At 42.6% G+C, this 23,567-nt stretch overlaps 1 protein-coding gene across 1 annotated transcript in view; it reads left to right on the top strand.

Moving 5' to 3' along the window:
* The window catches only part of TRAPPC9 (trafficking protein particle complex subunit 9), an 815,095-nt gene that overhangs the window by 459,047 nt on the left and 332,481 nt on the right, over nucleotides 1–23,567 (top strand). The window contains exon 21 of the mRNA XM_073632292.1: nucleotides 16,391–16,481. Within this exon, the coding sequence (XP_073488393.1) occupies nucleotides 16,391–16,481 (91 nt within the window). The remainder of the gene's footprint in view (nucleotides 1–16,390; nucleotides 16,482–23,567) is intronic.

Raw genomic sequence — 23,567 nt, 5'->3', positions numbered from 1 at the left:
ATAGACTGGGTAGAAGTTCCAGAGGATGGAAGAGGCTCCGGAGAAGTCCTGAAGGTGGGCAAGAGAGGAGGTGATGAGGGATCTAGAGATCAGGACATCTTGGAAGGAGTGAAGAGGACAGTTTGGTTGATATTTTGAGATTAGGTTGGTGATGTAGCTGGGGGCAATGTTGCGGATGGCTTTGTATGTTGTTGTTTGGATTGTATTCGTTGGGCAAGCAAAAGCCAATGAAAGGGTTTGGCAGAGAGAGGTGGTGGACACCAAATGGTTGGCAATGTAAGGTAGATGAGTCTGGCAGCAGCATTCATGATGGACTGAAGCGGGGGGGGGGGGGGTAGCCTATATCATTGGTTTCCAAACTGCGGCCCATTGCTTGCTTTTATCTAGCCCTTGGCACTATTTCATCCACTAATACCAACAATGGGGCATAATCCCCCCCCCCCCCCACACTGACAGCAATAAAGGGGGAACATTTCCTCCCAATGACACCAATGATGGGGCAAAATCTCTTCCACTGACACCAACAATGGGGCCAAATAACATCAGTGATGGGGCACAATTCCTCTCAATGACACCAACAATGGTGCACAATTCCCCCCAGTTACACAAATAATGGGGTGCAATTACTCTCACTGAAACAATGGGGCATTATTTTTTCCCCACTGATGTTGGGACCTTTTCTACTCTCACTGGCCACAGTCTACCCCCCCCCCCCTTAAATTTTGAAGGACAGTTAACTGGCAAATACATTTGATAAATAAATAGCTGCAGAAATATTGTACAATATCAAAATTTGCAACTGCCGTCGTTTTATTCTCCAGAGTCTCTGCTTTCAAAATAGATATTGTATAATTGTCTAGGGGGGGGGGGGTTAAAGAATAAGTTCACCTTTGGGAACCTGTTACATGTTCCACCCGTTTTTAGGGTAGAACATGTCACATGTTCCCACTCCTGCAGCGTCTCCCAGATCTGCTGTGTCTAGTGCGAGCCAGGGATCTTCTCCTCGATCTCGCTGTCACTATTTAAAAAAAAAAAAACTTCACAGGGTTCTCTGAATGGGAAATTACAAGTACCAACAGTCAGCTTGTAGTTCTCAATGAATTACCACAGTGCTGCTGAGCGCTGTAGGTAGTTCATTGTCTCTTCCTGTCAGTGTGTATCTGCCTGTATGCGGTACGAGCAGTCATACACTGACAGGTCTGCAGGAGTCCTGCATGGCACCTGCTCATTGCGGGTGCAATGCTTTGCAGGCTTCTAGTAAAAATAATTAAATAAATGCAAATTTTTTTTTTACCTGCAAAATTATGTGCATTTAATATATATATATATATATATATATATATATATATATATATATATATATATACACACATATACAGTGGGGACGGAAAGTATTCAGACCCCCTTAAATTTTTCACTCTTGCGCGGCGCAAAGCTGGACGGGAGCAGGGGATAAGAGCTCCGCGAGGACCGGAGACTAAAGTAGACTCCCCGGGCTATAAAACAACTGAACAAGCACTTAAAGACCCCGCACCCCTGGCGGGACACACAGCGCATGCCGGGCCCAAAGAACCGCCGCGGAAAACCAGCCCAAAGATCTCTAACCAACTATTTACTCCATGTGAGGGAGCAGAACAGGATGTCTTAAGATGGCGCCCAGTCGGACACAGCTCCAGCGTGCACACAGACTGCAGCCTCATCTCCGGAGCGCTCCACAGGGGACTGTGAGTACAATACACAGCTAACAAAAACTGATCTGGAGGACAGCCTCACCTGTATGTATGCTGAGCTAGCCAGGAAATTTCAATCTGAGCTGCACAAGTCCACAAACACCTTGTCCATGGAAATAGCGGCCCTGGGCACTAGAACAGACCTGCTGGAAACGAAGCATGATGAGCTTTGCCTCTCTCACTCAGACCTCAGGAAGGATCATGAATCCCTTAATGAAACGGTTCAGCTTCTGCAAGCCCACCTTGAAGACCTTGACAACAGAAATAGCAGGAATAACTTGAGGGTGCGAGGGGTCCCAGAAACAGTGACAGACCTCCCCCAAGCAATGCAAAAAATTTTTCCAGTGTCTTCTCCCTGAAACTCCAGCAGTGTCCTTTACATGTGATAGACTTCACAGAGCCCTGCGACCAAAGCCTCCCCCAGACAGACCTCCCAGGGACATTGTGTTGTGTCTGAAAGATTTCTTAATTAAAGAGGAGATTCTCAGAGCCTCTCGCAACACACCAAATATCCAGCTGGAGGATATCACGATACATATATTCCCAGATATTTCACCCACCACCCTGGACAAGCGCAGGAGAATGAAAGAAATAACAACAGTGCTTCAGGCTGCTAGAATTAGATACCGTTGGGGCTTCCCCTTCAAGCTACAAGTCCCACATAACGGTACCACCTACACAGTCACCACGATCCCAGAGGGAAAAGATCTGCTGGTGAAGCTGGGACTCATGGATGCAGCGGATCACCCTAGATTGCCATCCACTCCTCGTCCATCGGCAATTTGGGCTACACCATCTCCCAGGAGGGAGCGCCGCAACCAACGCAAGGCCCCATGGATCCTACAATGGCGGATTTGACCACAATGTTACCCACATGTACATTAACAGAAGTTCAGTCTCTACCCTGGGCGGAAGTCCTTTCACGCCCGTTTGCTTTACCCCCCACTTCAATCAAGTCGGTTTGAGCTTTTGTCTCCTCCTGGTCTTGTTAGGCCCGGAAATTCATGCGGTCATCAGATTGCATAGACTGTTTTTACCACTTGATTGGAGTCCTGGACCTTTTGGTCAGAATTAGAAAGGTTTCCTATATTATCAACATATTAACGCATATAGTCACCACAAAACGGTTTGATAGGTTTAATCCACAGACATCAGCGTGTTCTGGACTTGTCTTTAACCATGCGCCTCCCAGTTCCACCAAATTATGGGTATTAAAATAATCTTCCACAATCTGAAGGGTTTTAATTCCCCAAATAAAAGGAGAAAAGCCTTTCGAGCTTACAAAAGATTGGGGGCTGATGTCTTGCTTCTCCAGGAGACGCATTTCTTCTCCCAAAGCCACCCACATTACTTTGATAGGGCCTTTCAACAAGGATACTACACGACATATGAGTCCAAAACACGTGGTGCTGCAATTTTTATAAGGAATACGGTTATGTTTGATGTACAACACACCTATAAAGACCCAGATAGTCGCGTTGTGATTGTTAAGGGATGTATCCAGAGGAAGAGCATCACCATGGCATCTGTATATGCACCAAATGACTCTCAGGCTTCATTTTTTAAAAGCTTTTTTCTAACACTAGATACATTCCACTCCCCTCATATGCTCATAGGTGGGGACTTTAACCTGGTGACACATTCAGACTTAGACAAGAGCCACAAGGGCCAGACCACTAATGCTTTCCCAAAATCGCTTCAATATCAAATAAGAACCCACCAACTAATAGACACCTGAAGAGCTCATAATGTGGAGGTCAGGGAGTATACATTTTACTCCCACCCCCACAACAGCTACTCTAGGTTTGACTACATATTCTCCACAGCAGTTTTGACGGCTAACTCCACCTCAGCCAGAATTCATACTTGCCCCTGGTCTGACCATCATATAGTGTCTTGCGTCTTTTCTCACATTGGCCTCTCCAGGGATATGGGAGCTTGGAGACTCAATGACTCCATGCTCACAGATCCAATAGCATTGTCTCAGATAACAGAATACATCTCTGAATACTTTACACACAATGACGTTGGGGAGATTTCCCCTGCTTCGTTGTGGGGAGCACACAAGGCGGTTCTGAGGGGAAGGCTCATGCAGCTAGCCTCGGATCGCAAACGCCAAAAGCTTCTGGATAATACCTCCCTCACAGCTGATCTAGAAAAATTATATCACCAACATGGACGAACCCCTACACAAGAATTGCTTAACCAGATTAATCAGTAAAGAAAATCATTGAATATTATCCTATCTGAGCAAACTGAAAAATCACTTCGGTGGTCCAGGGCCCGTTTCCTGCTGTACAGCAATTCGTCTTCGACCATGTTCGCGAGTAAACTAAAACAATCCCTACAACCCACACACACATACAAGTTAAGGGATAAGTTAGGGAACCTTACCTCACATCCAAAGGAGGTTTTACACTTGTTTTCCACATACTATCAAACACTATTGACTGCCCCCCAGGCCCCCATTGCTCCAGCATCCTCATTGTGGCTGGATGCCATTTCACTACCTAAGCTTACTGAGGAACAACTACAGTCCCTGAATGCCCCCTGCACAGAAGAGGAGGTGGCCACAATCATTTCCACACTGAAAGCCTCGAAGGCCCCTGGACCAGATGGCGTTACAGCCCTTTATTATAAAAAGTTTTCTGGACTATTGACCCCAAGGTTAACAAAACTTTTTAATAAAGTTTTAGCTGGAGGCTCATTCCCTACAGACTTGCTTATGGCTAACATGTCACTGATCCCGAAGCCAGGAAAAGATCATTCCCTTCCCCAGAACTTTAGACCTTTATCCGTCATAAATAATGACTTAAAAATATTTAGCCGTATGTTAGCAGATCGCCTAGCAGCTGTAACCACAACCTTAATATCCCCTGATCAAACGGGATTTATCCCTGCTAGACAAATTACAGATAACATTCGCCTTGCATCAAATATCATACAGGACGCTGACTTGCACTCACGCAAAATTTTGATGCTGAGTCTAGATAATAACAAGGCCTTTGATAGTGTCCTTTGGCCGTATTTAGACACTATCTTATCTAAATTTGGGATCCAAGGAGGGTTTGTAAGTGGGTTCCGTGCTTTGTATCGCCAACCTCAAACTAGAATTAAACTTCCTGGATGTTCATCAGAATACTTTTCCCTGGGGAGAGGAACCAGACAGGGCTGTCCTTTATTCCCTTTATTATTTGCCCTCGCAATTGGACCCCTGTCTAGGTATATCAGTAGCAACCCCAACATTAAAGGATACTGCAGTAATAATCAAGAATATAAATTAAGTCTGTATGCAGACGACGTCCTTCTGTTTCTAGCTGACCCCTTAATCTCGTTACCCAATCTTTTCACAGCATTAGACACCTTCCACAGTTTGTCTGGTTTGGGAGTTCACCCCCTCTAAATGTGTAGCTATGCCTATAAACTTGCCGCAATCCTTGGTCTCATCCCTAAAGAGCAGCTTCGAGTTCTCCTGGAACACGGAAACATTGCAGTACCTGGGTATAAAACTAGCTCCAACTCTTAAATCATTATACACCAACAATTATCCCCAGGCCTTCTCCAATATTAAAAGGTTGCTAGCTCAGTGGTCCTCATATCACATCTCCTTTTTAGGCCGTATACAGATAGTCAAAATGTCTGTCCTTCCAAAATTATTGTTTTACTTTAGGGCCCTCCCATTGTATATGTCAAGATCTACCTTACATGCCATTCAATCAGATCTACAAAAATTTATCTGGCAGGGTAAACAACCACGCATGGGCAGGCCACTGATGTTTAGGGCCCGAGACAGGGGGGGACTGGGTTGCCCGAACTTATGGAAGTACTATCTGGCAGCTAGATTGGTACAGTTAGCCCAATGACATGCACCCCCGACTCGCATTCCATGGCTGCAGTTTGAGAGAGCTTCCATTAAACCATATTATCTCCCAGGCATAATGTGGACTAATGCAGTAAATCATAGAAATATCTCCCAGCTCAATGGAATAGTTGGGCAGTCCCTGTATCTCTGGACCTTGTACAAAGAGAAGTTTGGGCTAATTTCTAAACCCACCCTTTTGACTTTCTTTTTGGGCGACTCGCACTTCCCTGGGGCATTCAGTGCAGAAACAGACTTTGCATACTGGTCCTCACAGGGACTGGTGACGTTGCTACAGGGTACCACTCTCTGTTCTTTTGAACATTTAAACCAAAACTATGCCATACCTAACTCAGATTTCTATAAATATCTACAGATACGCCACTTCTTCATAAAGGCTATCTTCCAAATTAGTGATGACGCTAGAACACCATTTGAAAACCTATATCACGGAGGGTCCAGGGATAGGGGGACAATATCCACATTATACATGCACCTGAATGAACACCACACAGAAGCTAAATACCAAGCAATGTTGGGATGAGAAGCAGAGCTGGATCTAGAGTTTTCAGCAGAAGACTGGCGAGATATGATCACTAATATGCATAAATGTACCTGCTCAGTAGCCATCAAGGAAACGATAGTGAAACTGCATACTAGATGGTACTATATACCAGTTAGGATTCACAGAATGTTTCCTACCATCTCAGATAGATGTTTCAGGGACTGTGGGGAAAGGGGTACTCTCCTCCATACTTTCTGGAGTTGTAGTGCGTTAGGTCCCCTCTGGCAGCAGACAGCTACGAAGGTACTACAAATAACAGGATTGAACATCACACTGACATACCAAATATGTATTTTTTTTGCAGACCTCCCAGAGGTCGTACTCCCTGAGCAAAAGTTGGTCCACACGCTATTTAGTGCTATACAATGGGCAATAGCTCTAAACTGGCGTAAACCCCCAGTCCCATGGTCCCAGGTGCTACATCGCGTGGAGTCAATAAAACTGATGGAACGCATCCACCACATGCTTATGGTTCCTATGCGAATCTTTGAACGAAAATGGCAGTGATGGGAGTAAGTCACACATGTGCAAGTCACAAGCAAGTCTCAAGTCTTAACCTTCAAGTCACAAGCAAGTCCCAAGTTACTGTGGTGAAAAGCAAGCAAGTCAAGTCGAGTCCCTGCTAGAAGTCAAGCAAGTCAAATCAAGTCATTTATTTTGGTCAAGTCACAAATTAAGTCAAAATACTGATCTACCCCGAAGCCAGGACTTGGGGGGAGCTTTCTTTTGTGGGGGGGGGGGGGGCGGCTTTTGCCTAGGCCAAGACACAGCACTGGTGGTGCCAAGTCATTGCAAGTCAAATAGCCCAAGTCAAAGTCAAGTCGCAAGTCATTAGTGACAAGTCAAAGTCAAGTCGAGTCATTTATTTAATTTTGTCAAGCAAGTCCTCAAACATGTGACTCGAGTCCCCCACCTCTGGAAAATGGAACTCCTGGACCACATCACAGTTGGCATGAGAGACGGTTTTGCCTCGTGGGCACCAGACAGTACCCCTGTAGTTGATAGCGGGAAGGGCTGAGGGACCTACTTTTTGTTTTTCCTTTAAAATTCAACATGAATTGTTCCTTGACTATAAATGAACCTATGCAAATAAATTAGACACAGATAGACACATTAGACATAGATATGCAGTGAGTTTAAGTATAAAACCAGAAGCTCTAGAAGCAGTATTACATTTTTCTATTTTCTATCTGTTAGTTGTTAGTTCCTAAGTTTGGTAAAGAAGTGATTGCATAACACGATAAAAAACTTATACAATGTGAGTGATACCTAAACAACATTGTTTTCTCAGCACTATATGTAGATGACTGTTAAGACTGACACAAATTCTTGATTTATATAACACTCTCATTGTTGATCATTGTATTTGTAATGTCTTCTTCCATGTACCTGACTATACTCTTTCAATAAAAAAGTTTGTAAACAAAAAAAAAATTTCACTCTTTGTTATATTGCAGCCATTTGCTAAAATCATTTAAGTTTATTTTTTCCTCATTAATGTACACACAGCACCCCATATTGACAGAAAAACACAGAATTGTTGACATTTTTGCAGATTTATTTAAAAAGAAAAACTGAAATATCACATGGTCCTAAGTATTCAGACCCTTTGCTGTGATACTCATATATTTAACTCAGGTGCTGTCCATTTCTTCTGATCATCCTTGAGATGGTTCTACACCTTCATTTGAGTCCAGCTGTGTTTGATTATACTGATTGGACTTGATTAGGAAAGCCACACACCTGTCTATATAAGACCTTACAGCTCACAGTGCATGTCAGAGCAAATGAGAATCATGAGGTCAAAGGAACTGCCTGAAGAGCTCAGAGACAGAATTGTGGCAAGGCACAGATCTGGCCAAGGTTACAAAAAAATGCTGCTGCACTTAAGGTTCCTAAGAGCACAGTGGCCTCCATAATCCTTAAATGGAAGAGGAAGACGTTTGGGATGACCAGAACCCTTCCTAGAGCTGGCAGTCTGGCCAAACTGAGCTATCGGGGGAGAAGAGCCTTGGTGAGAGAGGTAAAGAAGAACCCAAAGATCACTGTGGCTGAGCTCCAGAGATGCAGTCAGGAGATGAGAGAAAGTTGTAGAAAGTCAACCATCACTGCAGCCCTCCACCAGTCAGGGCTTTATGGCAGAGCGGCCCGACGGAAGCCTCTCCTCAGTGAAAGATACATGAAAGGTCGCATGGAGTTTGCTAAAAAAACACCTGAAGGACTCCAAGATGGTGAGAAATAAGATTCTCTGGTCTGATGAGACCAAGATAGAACTTTTTGGCCTTAATTCTAAGCGGTATGTGTGGAGAAAACCAGGCACTGCTCATCACCTGTCCAATACAGTCCCAACAGTGAAGCATGATGGTGGCAGCATCATGCCGTGGGGGTGTTTTTCAGCTGCAGGGACAGGACGACTGGTTGCAATCAAGGGAAAGATGAATGCGGCCAAGTACAGGGATATCCTGGACGAAAACCTTCTCCAGAGTGCTCAGGACCTCAGACTGGGCCAAAGGTTTACCTTCCAACAAGACAATGACCCTAAGCACACAGCTAAAACAACGAAGGAGTGGCTTCACAACAACTCCGTGACTGTTCTTGAATGGCCCAGCCAGAGCCCTGACTTAAACCCAATTGAGCATCTCTGGAGAGACTTAAAAATGGCTGTCCAGCAACGTTTACCATCCAACCTGACAGAACTGGAGAGGATCTGCAAGGAGGAATGGCAGAGGATCCCCAAATCCAGGTGTGAAAAACTTGTTGCATCTTTCCCAAAAAGACTCATGGCTGTATTAGATCAAAAGGGGCTTCTACTAAATACTGAGCAAAGGGTCTGAATACTTAGGACCATGTGATATTTCAGTTTTTCTTTTTTTAATAAATCTGCAAAAATGTCAACAATTCTGTGTTTTTCTGTCAATATGGGGTGCTGTGTGTACATTAATGAGGGAAAACAATGAACTTAAATGAGTTTAGCAAATGGCTTCAATATAACAAAGAGTGAAAAATTTAAGGGGGTCTAAATACTTTCCGTCCCCACTGTGTGTGTGTATATATATATATATATATATATATATATATGTGTGTATATATATATATATATATATATATATATATATATATATATATATAATTTTTTTTTTTTTTTTTTAACTTAATAACTTAATTTGTAGCACAACATTTTAAAAATTTGTCACAGTAGACCAGTGGTAAAGGCTCATTGTAGGAGGAAGACGACGGATGGCAGAGGAAGGACCACACCAAGGAACCCGGGTGCTCAGTTGAGCAGGCTATTTTCGAGGAAAAGATGCAGCCATGAAAACGAAGACATAAAATAAATATGACACATTAAAAAAAAAGCCACCATCGCATTCATCATAACCGAGTCATGAATATAACCGCTTAAAAGGGACAGTTTCTGTTTAAATAGCGAATCATCAACCTGCGACTGTCATATGTATTTAAGTTCTGCCTGAATAAAATGGTATTATATTTGAGCGAACGAAGGTCACCATCGCTGACCAGCACAAGGCGGCGAAGCGTTCCTTTTGCACGGCACCAGGCAAGCAAGGGTTAAGTCCGCTGTCATGTTTAAGCACAGTTACAGGGTGTAATAGAATATATTTAGCAGCCTGCCAGGGGGGGTGCGCAGCTTCCAGCCGCGAGAAGGTCCCCCACGCGGGGCCCGGATCATATGTTGCCATGGATACCCTCTGCTGCGCCGTGTAGAGGCCGGGCACGCATGGAGATCAACATCGGGGGATCATCAGCGTCTCCTCGCCATATCTTTATGCTTAGTTTACGGACTGGAACTAAATGCTTTCTCCCCTCAACAGCTGCCGAGACCGCTGATCCAAAATAAGCAGCTGTTTAGGCCGGTGCATTGTGGGTAATCTTACAGCTAGAGTTAACATTCTTCATGCAGATCGAGTCGGGTAATAAAACAGTTCCAGGCAACGGGCGCGTTTAACCAGGGGACTGCTAACTCTATCCAGGAAAATGCCTCAACACTGAAAAAAAATCTGAAAGCTAACACAATTCTTCCTTTATTTAGAGCTTTATAGAAACCAATTTATTGAGCTGGTTTTTCATATTGCTCTCGAGGGAGAGGAGAGCCTCTTGCACATAGGGCCACCCAGTTGTCCTGTCCTTTTTTTTTTTTTTTTTTTGAAGGACATATTTTGTTTTTGACTCAAATTCCTCTGTCCCGTCATCCATATTCCCTAATGTATAGACCTCTTTAAATGAATGTGCCACCTACCTTCTAGAACTATGTATGTTGTTCAGAGTCTGAGTAGGAATTGGTTTCCCATATCAGCTTATCAAGTATTTTCTAATATTAACATAATCTACAAATATACTGGCATTTTGTGGCTATGGGCAGTGAGTGAGTTCCAAGGTGTTTATTGTTTGTATTTTTGCTGCGGAGTCCACCAAACTTGTTTTTCTGCTGTCCACCAAGCAAGGGGTGAAAGACAGGGTGACAGGTGTGCTGTCCACCAAACAAGGGGTGAAGGACAGGGTGATGGGTGTGCTGTCCACCAAACAAGGGGCGAAAGACAGGATGACGGGTGTGCTGTTCACCAAACAAGGGGTGAAAGACAGGGTGACGGGTGTGCTGTCCACAAAACAAAGGTTGAAGGACAGGGTGACGGGTGTGCTGTCCACCAAACAAGGGACAGGGTGACGTGCATAGGTGTGCGCAGCCTATGACATTAGGTTGTGCACCCCAAATGTATTAAAATATGGATGGGTGTTAGTAGGGCAGTGGATGGTGTCAGTAGAGCAGTGGACTTGACAGTAGGGCAGAGTTTGGTGTTAGTAGGACAGTGGACGGTGTCAGTAGTTTTTTATTTTTATTAATTTATTTTTTACAATTTTTTTAGGAACCCTGTTGAGGGCTTAGATGAAATTTCAGCAAGGGTAATCTGCACCGCACGGGGTGATTATGGTGTTCCCAGGCACACCCCCTGCGCATGCCTATGGTGTCGGGTGTGCTAGCCACCAAACAAGAAATGAAGGACAGGATAATGGGTTGACTAGCCCTCAAACAGGGAGTGAAGGACAGGGTGACAGGTGTGCTTGCCACCAAATATGGAGGGACGGACAGGGTGAAGGATGTGCTCGACACCAAACAAGGGGTAAAGGACAGGGTGACGGGTGTTTTAGCCACCGCACAAGTAATGAAAGACAGGGCGATGGGTGTGCTCACCCCAAAAAAAAGGGCGTAGAACAGGGCAAGGGGTGTGCTCGACACCCAACAATGAATGAAGGACAGGGAGGCAGATGTGCTAGCCACCAATCAAGGAATGAAGAATGGAAGGAATGAATGACAGACCAATGGGTTTGCTGGCTCCCAAACAGGTTGAAGGACAGGGTGACAGGTGTGCTCACCACCAAACATGGGATGAAGGGCAGTGTGACAAGTGTGCTTGCCACCAAACAAGGGGTGAAGCATAGGGCGATGGGTGTGCTCGCCACCAAACAAGGGGTGAAGGACAGGGTGACAGGTGTACTTGCCACCAATCAAGGGTGAAGCCTAGGGCGATGGGTGTGCTCACTACTAACAAGGGGTGACAGACAGGGTAAAGGGTGTCCTTACCACCAAACAAGGGGTGTCTTGCATGCAACATCGTGCAGGTTGATCTCCTGCTCAACAATGGCTTTATGATTTCTGGTGGTGATGCCACACATGGCCATTGATGCAAGACACAGAGCTTCTTTTCTCGAGGGCATGTAACATATTGACACCAGTGGCCTATTTAATCCTGACCACAAATTTAAATGGACATTCCACCACTGACACCAATGTAAGGAGAACCTGACTTACTGACACTACAGTAAGAGGGCCCTTCTCTGCTGACCGCCAATGTAAAGAGATCCTTCACCACTGACACCAACATAAGAGGGCATTTCTTCATGGACCATAAACGTAAGTGGACACTTCACAACTTACCGTCAATGTAAGGGGGCTCGTCTCCATTAACACCAATGTAAGTGTGCACTTCACCATTGACCATCAATGTATGGTGACCCTTCTCCACTGATAACAGTAAGGGGACACTTTACCAACCTAAGGGGGACCTTCTCCACTGACACTAATGTAGGGGATATTTCACCACTGAACATCAATGTGAAGAGGGCCTTCTCCTCTGACACCAATGTAAGGTGCAATTCACTATTGACCACCAATGTCAGTGGACCCTTATGCATTGACCACTACTCATTACTGATCACCAATGTAAAGGGGCCCTTCTCCACTGGCACCAACATAAGGGAGTACTTCACCGCTTACCGTCTATGTAAGGGAAGGCCTTATGCACCGACACCCCAATGTAAAGGTACCCTTCTCCACTCATAACAATTTAGATTGACACTTCACTGCTGACCACAAGCTTAAGGGGACATTTCACCACTGACACCTATGTAATGGGACGCTCGTTGCCAAGTTTCTCCCCTCCTCTTTTTCTCTTCTCCTGGGAAAATTTAAAGATTAATTGTTCTACAATGCCTATAGCTACAGAGATATATAAAGACTTGCTTTAAAGTGTTTACTGCATGTCCAGAAATAGTGAACTCTTAAATGTGCATAGTCTGATCACATGGTTCAGTTTAAAGGGCACCTGCCATGTATGTTTACATTCTGCTAGCATGTGTTGTGGTAACAGAATAGGCTGCCTAAATTTAGTCATGTGACTGTAATTTTCAAATTTTATTGGACTTGGCTTACAGGCAGTGGGGAGGCAATGTGACACCACTTCACTGCCTATGTACAAATGTGGGTGCTGCTGAGGTTCCTAGAAGATTGCAAAACGAAAACGGAGCTCGTCTCGGCTCCAAACATCAGCATGTAGTAAAGGAGAAGTCCCGCAAGCCTCACATTGCTGCAAATCCTAATGGAAAAGTATGTGGCAGTCTCAGCCTGGGTTCCAGCTGAGTCACACCTCAACGCGTTAAGCTCCATGGGGGCAGACCGAAACAAGTTGGGGGCGTGGCCTGGCCAAAGCCCAGGCTGAGACTGCCACACACTTTTCCATTAGGATTTGCAGCAATGTGCAGCTTGTGGGACTTTTTCTTCACTACCTCTTAGCTGTTATTTGCCGCACCAACTGCCCATAGAATTGCTGCACCAGCTGCCCACCCAATTCGACAGAAGTGATCATTTTTGCTGCGGACGGAAAGGAAAGCAGCTAAAGGGAGGGGCAGTTGGGGGCACTAAAATGCATCTCAACAGTGTGTTTATAAAGCCCACCTACCACAAATTTAAATTAGCCTTTACTCAATAAACTACCGTATTTATCGGCGTATAACACGCACATTCATTTTAAGAGGGAAGTTTCAGGGAAAAAAACTAAATTTTAAATAAGGAACTTTGAAACAAAATAAGGGTCAGTGCCCATCTGCAGCCTCACCATTGCCATCAATGCAGCCTGATCAATGCCCATCTGCAGCCTCAAGTGCCATCAATGCAGCCTCATCAGTCCACGTCAATGCAGCCTCTCCATTGCCATCAATGCAGCAGCCTCACCATTGCCATCAATGCAACAGCCTCACCATTGCCATCAATGCAGTAGCCTCACTATTGCCATCAATGCAGTAGCCTCACCATTGCCATCAATGCAGTAGCCTCACCATTGCCTTCAATGCAGCAGCCTCACCATTGCCTTTAATGCAGCAGCTTCACCTTTTCCATCAGTGCAGCCTGATCGATGCCCATCTGCAGCCTAAAGGGGACAGGAAGGGGGGTGGGACGAGCGCCGACAGATTACATACAGTGAGAATCTCCTATGATAGAACAATGGTCCAATGGCAGCCCAGGAGACGGAACTTCCTTTTACAGAGGCCACCAAGTAAACAGGAGATTCTCACTGTATCTAATGTGACGGCGCTCGTCCCGCCCCCCTCCCTGTCTCCTCCGAGGCAGATAAAATTGAAGTATTGGCGTATAACACACACACGCTGTTTGCACCCGATTTTCGTTGTGAAAAAGAGTATTATACGCCAGTAGTGTAATTATACAACAGTATGTATAGAAATGTAACTGATTGCTGAAATCAGTGTACTTCTAGCGAGAGCCAATGGTCAGCTAATGGTTAAATCTCTATGTAGTTAAGAAATGTAATTGCCCGTGTAGTCCTAGACTTAAAAAGTGTTTAAATTCAAATATTCAGTCTGAGTTTATTTAGCATGATAAAGTCATCTGTTTTCCCAAAAATAAATGCATCTGGTTCACAGTTTGCTATAAGGCTTTATTAAATTCAAACATTGCCATAATATTCACAGTCCAGCTCTTTTTCATCATCCTTTTCTAGTGGTCTCGTGTTCTGTATATGGATTTGATCCCCTGCTGGTTTTGTACATTTGCCCACTAACAAATGATCAGTCTATAATTTTAATGGTTGGTTTATTTTAACAGTGAGAGACAAAATAACAGCAAAAAAATCCAGAAAAAAGTATTTCAAAACAGTTATAAATTGATTTGCATTTTAATGAGTGAAATAAGTATTTGACCCTTTCGCAAAACATGACTTAGTACTTGGTGGAGAAACCCTTGCTGGCAATCACAGAGGTCAGATGTTTCTTGTAGTTGGCCACCAGGTTTGCACACATCTCACGAGGGATTTTGTCCCACTCCTCTTTGCAGATCCTCTCCAAGTCATTAAAGTGATTGCAAAGTCTCATTTTTTTCCTCCTCTAAATGCAACAAGTTGAGTTGATGCCAAAGAGCTCGATTTTGGTCTCATCTGACCACAACACTTTCACCCAGTTCTCCTCTGAATCATTCAGAGGTTCATTAGCAAACTTCACACGGGCCTGTACATCGGCTTTCTTGAGCAGGGGGACCGTGTGGGCACTGCAGGATTTAAGTCCTTTACAGCGTAATGTGTTACCAATTGTTTTCTTGGTGACTATGGTCCCAGCTAGAGCGCGGTTTGACTATGGTCCCAGATAGAGGTGCAGTTAGAGCGCGGTTTGTAATTTAATTTGTTAATTCTCTTTTCATTTACCCTTATAACGTGCTGCTCCTAAATCAATTTAAAATTACCAGCTTCCATTTGCATGGATTGGTGGTTTCTACCATTTACAATATATGGTCCCAGCTGCCTTGAGATCATTGACGAGATTCTTCTGTGTAGTTCTGGGCTGATTCCTCACCGTTCTCTTGATCATTGAAACACTACGGAGTGAGATCTTGCATGGAGCCCCAGACCGAGGGAGATTGGAGGTCTTGTAGCCCATTCTAGCCTTGTGTAGGTCTACAATATTGTCCGTGACATCCTTGGACAGCACTTTGGTTTTGGCCACGGAGATTGGAATCTGCTTGATTGATTGCTTCTGTGGACAGGTGTCTTATACAGGTAACCAGCTGAGATTAGGAGCACTCCCTTTTAAGAGCGTGCTCCTAATCTCAGCTCGTTCCCTGTGTAGAAGACACTTGGGAGCCAGAAATCTTGCTGATTGATAGGGGATCAAATACTTATTTCACTCATTAAAATGCAAATCAATTTATAACTTTTTTGAAACGTGTTTTTCTGGATATTTTTGTTATTCTGTCTCTCACTGGTAAAAAATTTTTGTCAGTGGGCAAACGTACAAAATCAGCAGGGGATCAAATACCTTTTTCCCTCACTGTACCACATGAGCATAATCACCCCAACACCAATATATATAGATATATATATATAGATATATATATATTTATATACAGGGGGTCCCCGGGTTACAAACAAGCTAGGGACTGTAGGTTTGTTCTTAAGTTGAATCTGTTTGTAAGTTGAAACAGGTACATTTTTTAAGTGTAGCTCCAGCCAAAAAAACTATTTTTAAGCTTTTTGGATAGCATAGAGAAGGGTTAACACCCCTGTAACATTTGTTTTGCTGTCTGTGCCCCTGTTCAGAAGATTTCACCTCACTTTCTGTCCCAATGACAATTGGATTTTGAAAATTTTGGGTTGTTGTGGAAACAAGCCTTGGTGATAATGCATCAGTGGAGGTACCTTTTCCCCATAATAGCTCTTACAGGAGTGAATTTCCCTTCCTAGAGGTAGATTTCCTCTCACTTCCTGTTTTCTCCCTCCGTTTGTAAGTAGGAGTCGTTTGTAAGTCGGATGTTTGTAACTAGGGGACCCCCTGTATATTAATAGCAAATATCCTTTTCTTTAGTATTTTATGTAGAAATCTTGTGTAAACTTTTTTATGTGTTTGGCTGATTGTCCATGTTCCTTAACTAATTCTTACCCGTCCTTGAAGCGGGAAGGAGAGGCGAGCGTGGAAGGGATATTAAATCAGCTCGTTCTGGAGCACCTGCAGCTGGCACCTCTCCAGTGGGGTAAGTAAAGTTCAGAAAGCTTGGAAAGGAGGATGTAAGATGGTCATATACAGTATGTGCCCATTATTGCCATGCCACCAATATTTAAAGCAGTACTCATTATCACACACACCTATCCTCCTTCCTCTTTTATCATTTCTATCATCCCAACTCCTCCATCGTTTTATATTATCACACCTCCTCCATCACCTTCTATTATCACAAGTCCTACATCCTCTACTATAATCACATCTCCTCCATCAACTTTTACCATCACACCTCCTCCATCATCTAATATCATCACAGCTCCTCCATCATCTTATATCATCACAGCTCCTCCATCATCTTATACCATCACACCTCCTCCATCATCTTATATAATCACAGCTCCTTCATCATCTTATACCATCACACCTCCTCCGTCATCTTATACCATCACACCTCCTCCATCATCTTATACCATCACTCCTCCTCCATCATCTTATACCATCACACCTCCTCCATCATCTTATACCATCACACCTCCTCCACCATCTTATGTCATCACACCTCCTCCATCATCTTATACCATCACACCACCTCCATCATCTTATACCATCACTCCTCCTCCATCAGCTTATACCATCACACCTCCTCCATCATCTTATATCATCACACCCCATCCATCATCTTATAGCATCACACCTCCTCCATCATCTTATACCATCACACCTCCTCCATCATCTTATACCATCACACCTCCTCCACCATCTTATATCATCACACCTCCTCCATCATCTTATACCATCACACCACCTCCATCATCTTATACCATCACACCTTCTCCATCATCTTATACCATCACACCTCCTCCATCATCTTATACCATCACACCTCCTCCATCATCTTATAGCATCACACCTCCTCCATCATCTTATAGCATCACACCTCCTCCATCATCTTATACCATCACACCTCCTCCATCATCTTACATCATCACGCCTCCTCCATCATCTTATAGCATCACACCTCCTACATCATCTTATACCATCACACCTCCTCCATCATCTTATAGCATCACACCTCCTCCATCATCTTATAGCATCACACCTCCTCCATCATCTTATACCATCACACATCCTCCATCATCTTACATCATCACGCCTCCTCCATCATCTTATACCATCACACCTCCTCCATCATCTTACATCATCACGCCTCCTCCATCATCTTATACCATCACACCTCCTCCATCATCTTATAGCATCACACCTCCTCCATCATCTTATATCATCACACCCCATCCATCATCTTATATCATCACACCTCCTCCATCATCTTATATCATCACACCTCCTCCATCATCTTACATCATCACGCCTCCTCCATCATCTTATACCATCACACCTCCTCCATCATCTTATAGCATCACACCTCCTCCATCATCTTATATCATCACACCCCATCCATCATCTTATACCATCACACCTCCTCCGTCATCTTATATCATCACACCTCCTCCATCATTTTAAATCCTTACACATCCTACATCCTTTTGTTGCGCATTAATAGCATTATAAAGTTGCTTGTGTTGAGATAAAAGATGATTAAAATGAAAAAAAAGTGTTATGTAATGTTATGTGTAGTCATTATATTTTTATATAATGTAAAAAAAGAATTATGGTCATGTCCAGAGTTTGGTCATGTTGACAGTGTAGTATGTACATATTATAAGAGAACTGTATTATGATTATGTAAAATAGTTGGCTTACGTTGGAGGTGTAGTTTTCTATGTATAGAGTGTAATAGAATTATATTATGATCATGTCCAGTGGTCGGACATGTTGGAGGTGTATTGTTCCATGTAGAGTGTAATAGAATTATATTATGGTCATTATGAAGGTATAGAGTGTAATAGAATTGTATTATGATCATGTCCAGTAGTCGGCCATGTTGGAGGTGTAGTGTTCTATGTATAGAGTGTAATAGAATTGTATTATGATCATGTCCAGTAGTCGGTCATGTTGGAGGTGTAGTGTTCTATGTATAGAGTGTAATAAAATTGTATTATGATCATGTCCAGTGGTCAGTCATGTTGGAGGTGTAGTATTCTATGTATGGAGTGTAATAGAATTGTATGATGATCATGTCCAGTGGTCAATAATGGTGGAGGTGTAGTGTTCTATGTATAGCGTGTAATAGAATTTTATATTATGATCATGTCCAGTGGTTGGCCATGTTGGAGAAGTAGTGTTCTATTATAGAGTGTAATAGATTTATATTATGATGGTGTCCAGTAATGGGTCATGTTGGAGGTGTAGTGTTCTATGTATAAAGTGAGGTGAATTGTATTATGATCATGTGCAGTGGTCAGACATGTTTGAGGTGTAGTGTTCTATGTAGAGTGTAATAGAATTATATTATGGTCATGATGAAGATATAGTGTTCTATGTATAGAGTGTAATAGAATTGTATTACGGTCATGTTGGAGGTGTAGTGTTCTATGTATAGAGTGTAATAGAATTGTATTATGATCATGTCCAGTGGTCAGTCGTGTTGGAGGTGTAGTGTTCTATGTATAGAGTGTAATAGAATTGTATTATGGTCATGCTCAGTGGTCAGTCATGGCGGAGGTGTATTGTTCTATGTAGAGTGTAGTAGAATTATATTATGGTCATGATGAAGATATAGTGTTCTATGTATAGAGTGTAATATATTTATATTATGATCATGTCATGTCCAGTGGTCAGTCATGTTGGAGGTGTAGTGTTCTATGTATAGAGTGTAATAAAATTGTATTATGGTTATGTCCAGTGGTCGGTTATGTTGGGGGAGTAGTGTTCTATGTATAGAGTGTAATAGAATTGTATGATGATCATGTCCAGTGGTCAGTCATGTTGGAGATGTAGTGTTCTATGTATAGAGTGTAATAAAATTGTATTATGGTCATTTCCAGTGGTGGGTCATGTTGGGGGTGTAGTGGTCTATGTATAGAGTGTATTAAAACTGTATTATGGTCATGTTGGAGGTGTAGTGTTCTATGTATAGAGTGTAATGGAATTTTATATTATGATCATGTCCAGTGGTGGGTCATGTTGGGGGTGTAGTGTTCTATGTATAGAGTGTAATAGAATTATATTATAATAATATATGTATGAATGTGTAATATATGTTGAGATCAGGTCATGGTAGAGATGTCGTGTTCCTTCAATGTTTAGACGATAATCAATTTATATTATGATTAATTGCAGAGTCTGGTCATCTTGGCGTATAGCCTATTGTCTCCATGCTATGCATGAGATGTCACAGTTGTATCAATTTGAAAGTTTGGGAAAGAGACAATTGGTCATACTTTCATGTCCATGAGGTCTATGTTGAAATGTTAGGTCATTTAAATAGGCTTATTATTTGATGGAAAAAACATGGTGTTCTCTGCAGATCTAGCATCATGTGTACTTTTACTACTTTTATTTTAGCAAATAGTTAATTCATTTTTATCTTTCAATTTTTTTTTTTAACCAATGATTCATTGCACTGAATTGAACTGAGTGTTTTGTATAGTTCATTTAAGGTAAAGGTACTTTAGTTCTGAATAGTATACAAGCGGTCCTTGCATTGCCGCAAAAAGTGGCATCATTGTGCCAACAAATTTGTAACTTTGCCAAGCATAAAATGATATATCCTCATGTGCCTTGTTCATTAATGTGAATGTTTAAAATAGCTTTGCGTTTGGTCAGTGCTTATTTGGAATATGTGTTATTTAATTGCATCAGAATGTAAATGTCATATTCAGGCTTTTACATTTGAAGTTTACATTTAGTATTGTATTATTAATGATGATTAGTAAAAAAAATAAAATGTCTTAAAAATCCAGATGAACACTATACATTATGCTTTTCGCTGCCACTCGTGTGGTTTCTGCCTATAATAAATCAGAGTATAGTTTTGGCTTCAGGAACAATCTCAATGGTTTCAACCCATGGGCAAAGATTTAAGTTGTTTATTACGGTGATACTGTCCTGAAAACATGATGCACCTCATCTCTCGGATCCATCATGACGCCTCAATCTTTTAAGATTCCCTTCACAACTGTAGTGTGACCTCCTGCGTGTTCCCGAGTGGAGCTCTCGCAGCCTCTCATAACTCAGGAGTAATTGAAATCTCCCCATGATCTAATTACAAAGTTCAGGACTGTCCAGAATTTATAGAGTTTTTGTCATGTTTACTGCTTGGCTTGGCCTCCAAGTGGGACTGGAATAGGACAGCCCGTGTTTATCAAGGTAGTTTAAAAATGTAAAGGTACTAAAGCCCTGGGACATCAAACCAAGCCTTACACACCTAGTTAAAGTAGATAGTAAAATAAGTCACTAAATTCTGATATAATTTTTAACACTTTAAAAAGTTCTTTCAATCCTTCTTGAATCTCCAGCTTTTATTAAACTAATAACTGGTTGATCCTTATTCAAGCAATTCCTGTTCTGAGGTGACAACGTTACGGCCTGTTTCCTGTGTTGTTCGCTCTTCCAGCAGGTTCGTCTAAGGTTTACAATCATGTAGGGACTTCTCTAGAAAATTCCAAACACAGTGAGGGTCAGAGATCTAGAATCTATGTTTGATGGCTTACTTTCCACAGTACAGGCGGTGATTCTAAGGTTTAGAATCATGTAGGGACTTCTCTAAAAAATTCCAAACACAGTGAGGGTCAGGGATCTAGAACCTATGTTTGATGGCTCACATTACACAGTACAGGTGCCCCCCAAGTTACAAACATCCGACTTACATACGACTCATACTTACACAGAGGGAGACAGCAGGAAGTGAGAAGAAATCTACCCCTGGGAAGGGAAACTCACTCCTGTAGTTATCATGGAAAAAAGGTGTCAACAGCAACCCAAAATTTTCAAAATCCAATTGTCACAGGGACAGAAAGTGAGGTGAAATCTTCTGAACAGGGGCACAGACCGCAAAACAAACATTACATGGGGTGTTAACCCTTCCCTATGCTATCCAGAAAACGTAAACATTTTTTTTTTTGTCTCGAGTTACACTTAAAAAATGTACACGTTCCAACGTACATACAAATTCAACTTAAGAACAAGCCTACAGAAACTTGTTTCTTGTTTGTAACCCAGGGGACTGCCTGTAGTATACTGTCAGGAAAACACCTTGTCTTGAAAAACCTCTCTAATCCGGGTAACTCCACTGTATTGTATAAGGGGCCGACACCACACCCAGTTAGCAGCTCGCTACAGCCTTGAGCAGCCAGCCTGTTAAGTCAAAGGGAGACCTGGCACTTATGTGCATCCCATGTTCCTCTCATATAGCCCAACTACCCCTGCCCCAAAGAGCCTATAACATTTTCTTAACCTAGTATACCATTATCCTCCTAGAAAAACCAGGAGACGATTCCAGCGCACTTGTTTGTAGAGAAGAACCCTTAGTATAGCAGATACACCTCCAGGTATATGCTATAACATTTAAGCAGTGTGAGCGCAACCATTTCCTCGTAATAAAACAGAACTTTGGTCCCACACTTTAGGTCCCCACCTAAAGTGTGGGACCATTTGCTCCAAACTCTGTCTGTCTTCTTGCCTGAGCACTTTAACACTACTTACCGGCAACCCAGAGTTCCTCCCGGGGCTAAACGTAACTGTCTTCTCCTCTACTCCTACACCTCGTCTCTCCATAGCTGAGTCTTAGGTCCAACTGATTTGAAACCACTGACACAACTGATTTATCTCCTACCCCAGCCCCCCCGGGTAGGTGGTTATTTTATTTTTAAATTTGGTATTTCCTTGAAAATACGAGGCAATCTTCATCGTCCTTATACTACCTTTGAATCTTTGTGTAAGAAACATATTCCCATTACACATACTGTGTCTATATAATCATCGTTTAACAGAGGTCTCTCCTACTAAACCCTCCTACTTTGTGGACTTGGAAAAGGAGCTTAGTATAATTTGCACGGAGGAAAAAGTCCAACAATCTTGTAATTCAACTCATAAATATGTAGATCTGTATTGGATTTGTAAGGCCATTTTAAAATTTTGGAGATGGGATACGTCCTCGCTGTCTGCTGAATCTCTTACTAAGAACAAGTTCTATTATCTTGTTATAGTACTTGTATGTTTTTGATTGAATATTACTAAAAAAATACTGTTTATTATCAGACTGCAAATAAAAAAAAACAAAAAACTTTTTCTACATATTCTGACTTCTACAGGGGGAGGTGTCTCTAGTCCATATTTTGGCACTAATTTTTCCTTTTAAGGGTTGTCCACACGTTTCCCCCAAGGTGAAATACTGGCAGACAGAAAGGACCCCTTAGCAACCACTGGGTAGGACTGCTCTGCAAAGCAAGCTTACACCTCTTTACACCTTCAGTAAAAACTGTATGGGACTTTGTGTAGGCGTTTTCCTCCTTTGCCACCATCAGTAAGTCCATGGAGAGCAATGGCAAGCAGCCAGTATTGAGGCGCCAGGATGTTGACAAGAAGTGACTAAAAAAATATCCGAGATCCGCAGCAATGAGATGCTGAAATAAAAGGATTAGAAAACATTGAAAACATTTCTAGAACATTAAAAACTTGCCATTGTTTGGTACACAATGCTTAAGCAACTTTCATCCAATTAGTGTTTAGATCTACTTGAAATTGATTCTATCCTCACTTTGCTGTCTTCAGGAGATGTGGCCTCCAGGTGAATTTTCAGAAACAGGGTGTATTGGATGCCTTTCTCCCTCTGCTGTGCACTGTTGTTCTTGCTCTGGCCCTGACATCACTACTGTGATATAGGCGCTGGCAGATGGCACCAAAGAACAGTGGGGAGGACCAGGCATCTGACACAACCTGGAAGCATTGGATGCTGAAGATTCTTCTGGAAGCTGTGGTTCTTGAAGCTGCAAAGTGAGCACTCACCACCAAATGGAGTGGTAAGGGTTACAAGTCTTTAAAATCAATTTATCCACCAAGTCAGACCAACCTTAGAGAATTTATGATGAGTTATTCCTGCTTTTCTCACCATACAATTTTGGTGCAACCTTTTTGTAAGTTTAACTCCACATATTCATGTCATCAGTTTTGGGCAGCACCTATATTTGTGGTAACTATTTTCAAGAATGAAGTACAC

Source organism: Aquarana catesbeiana, linkage group LG05, assembly GCF_042186555.1.
Source record: "Aquarana catesbeiana isolate 2022-GZ linkage group LG05, ASM4218655v1, whole genome shotgun sequence".
NCBI lineage: Eukaryota > Metazoa > Chordata > Amphibia > Anura > Ranidae > Aquarana > Aquarana catesbeiana.
Note: the sequence above shows the minus strand (reverse complement) of the source record. Positions and strands in the feature narration are given on the sequence as shown.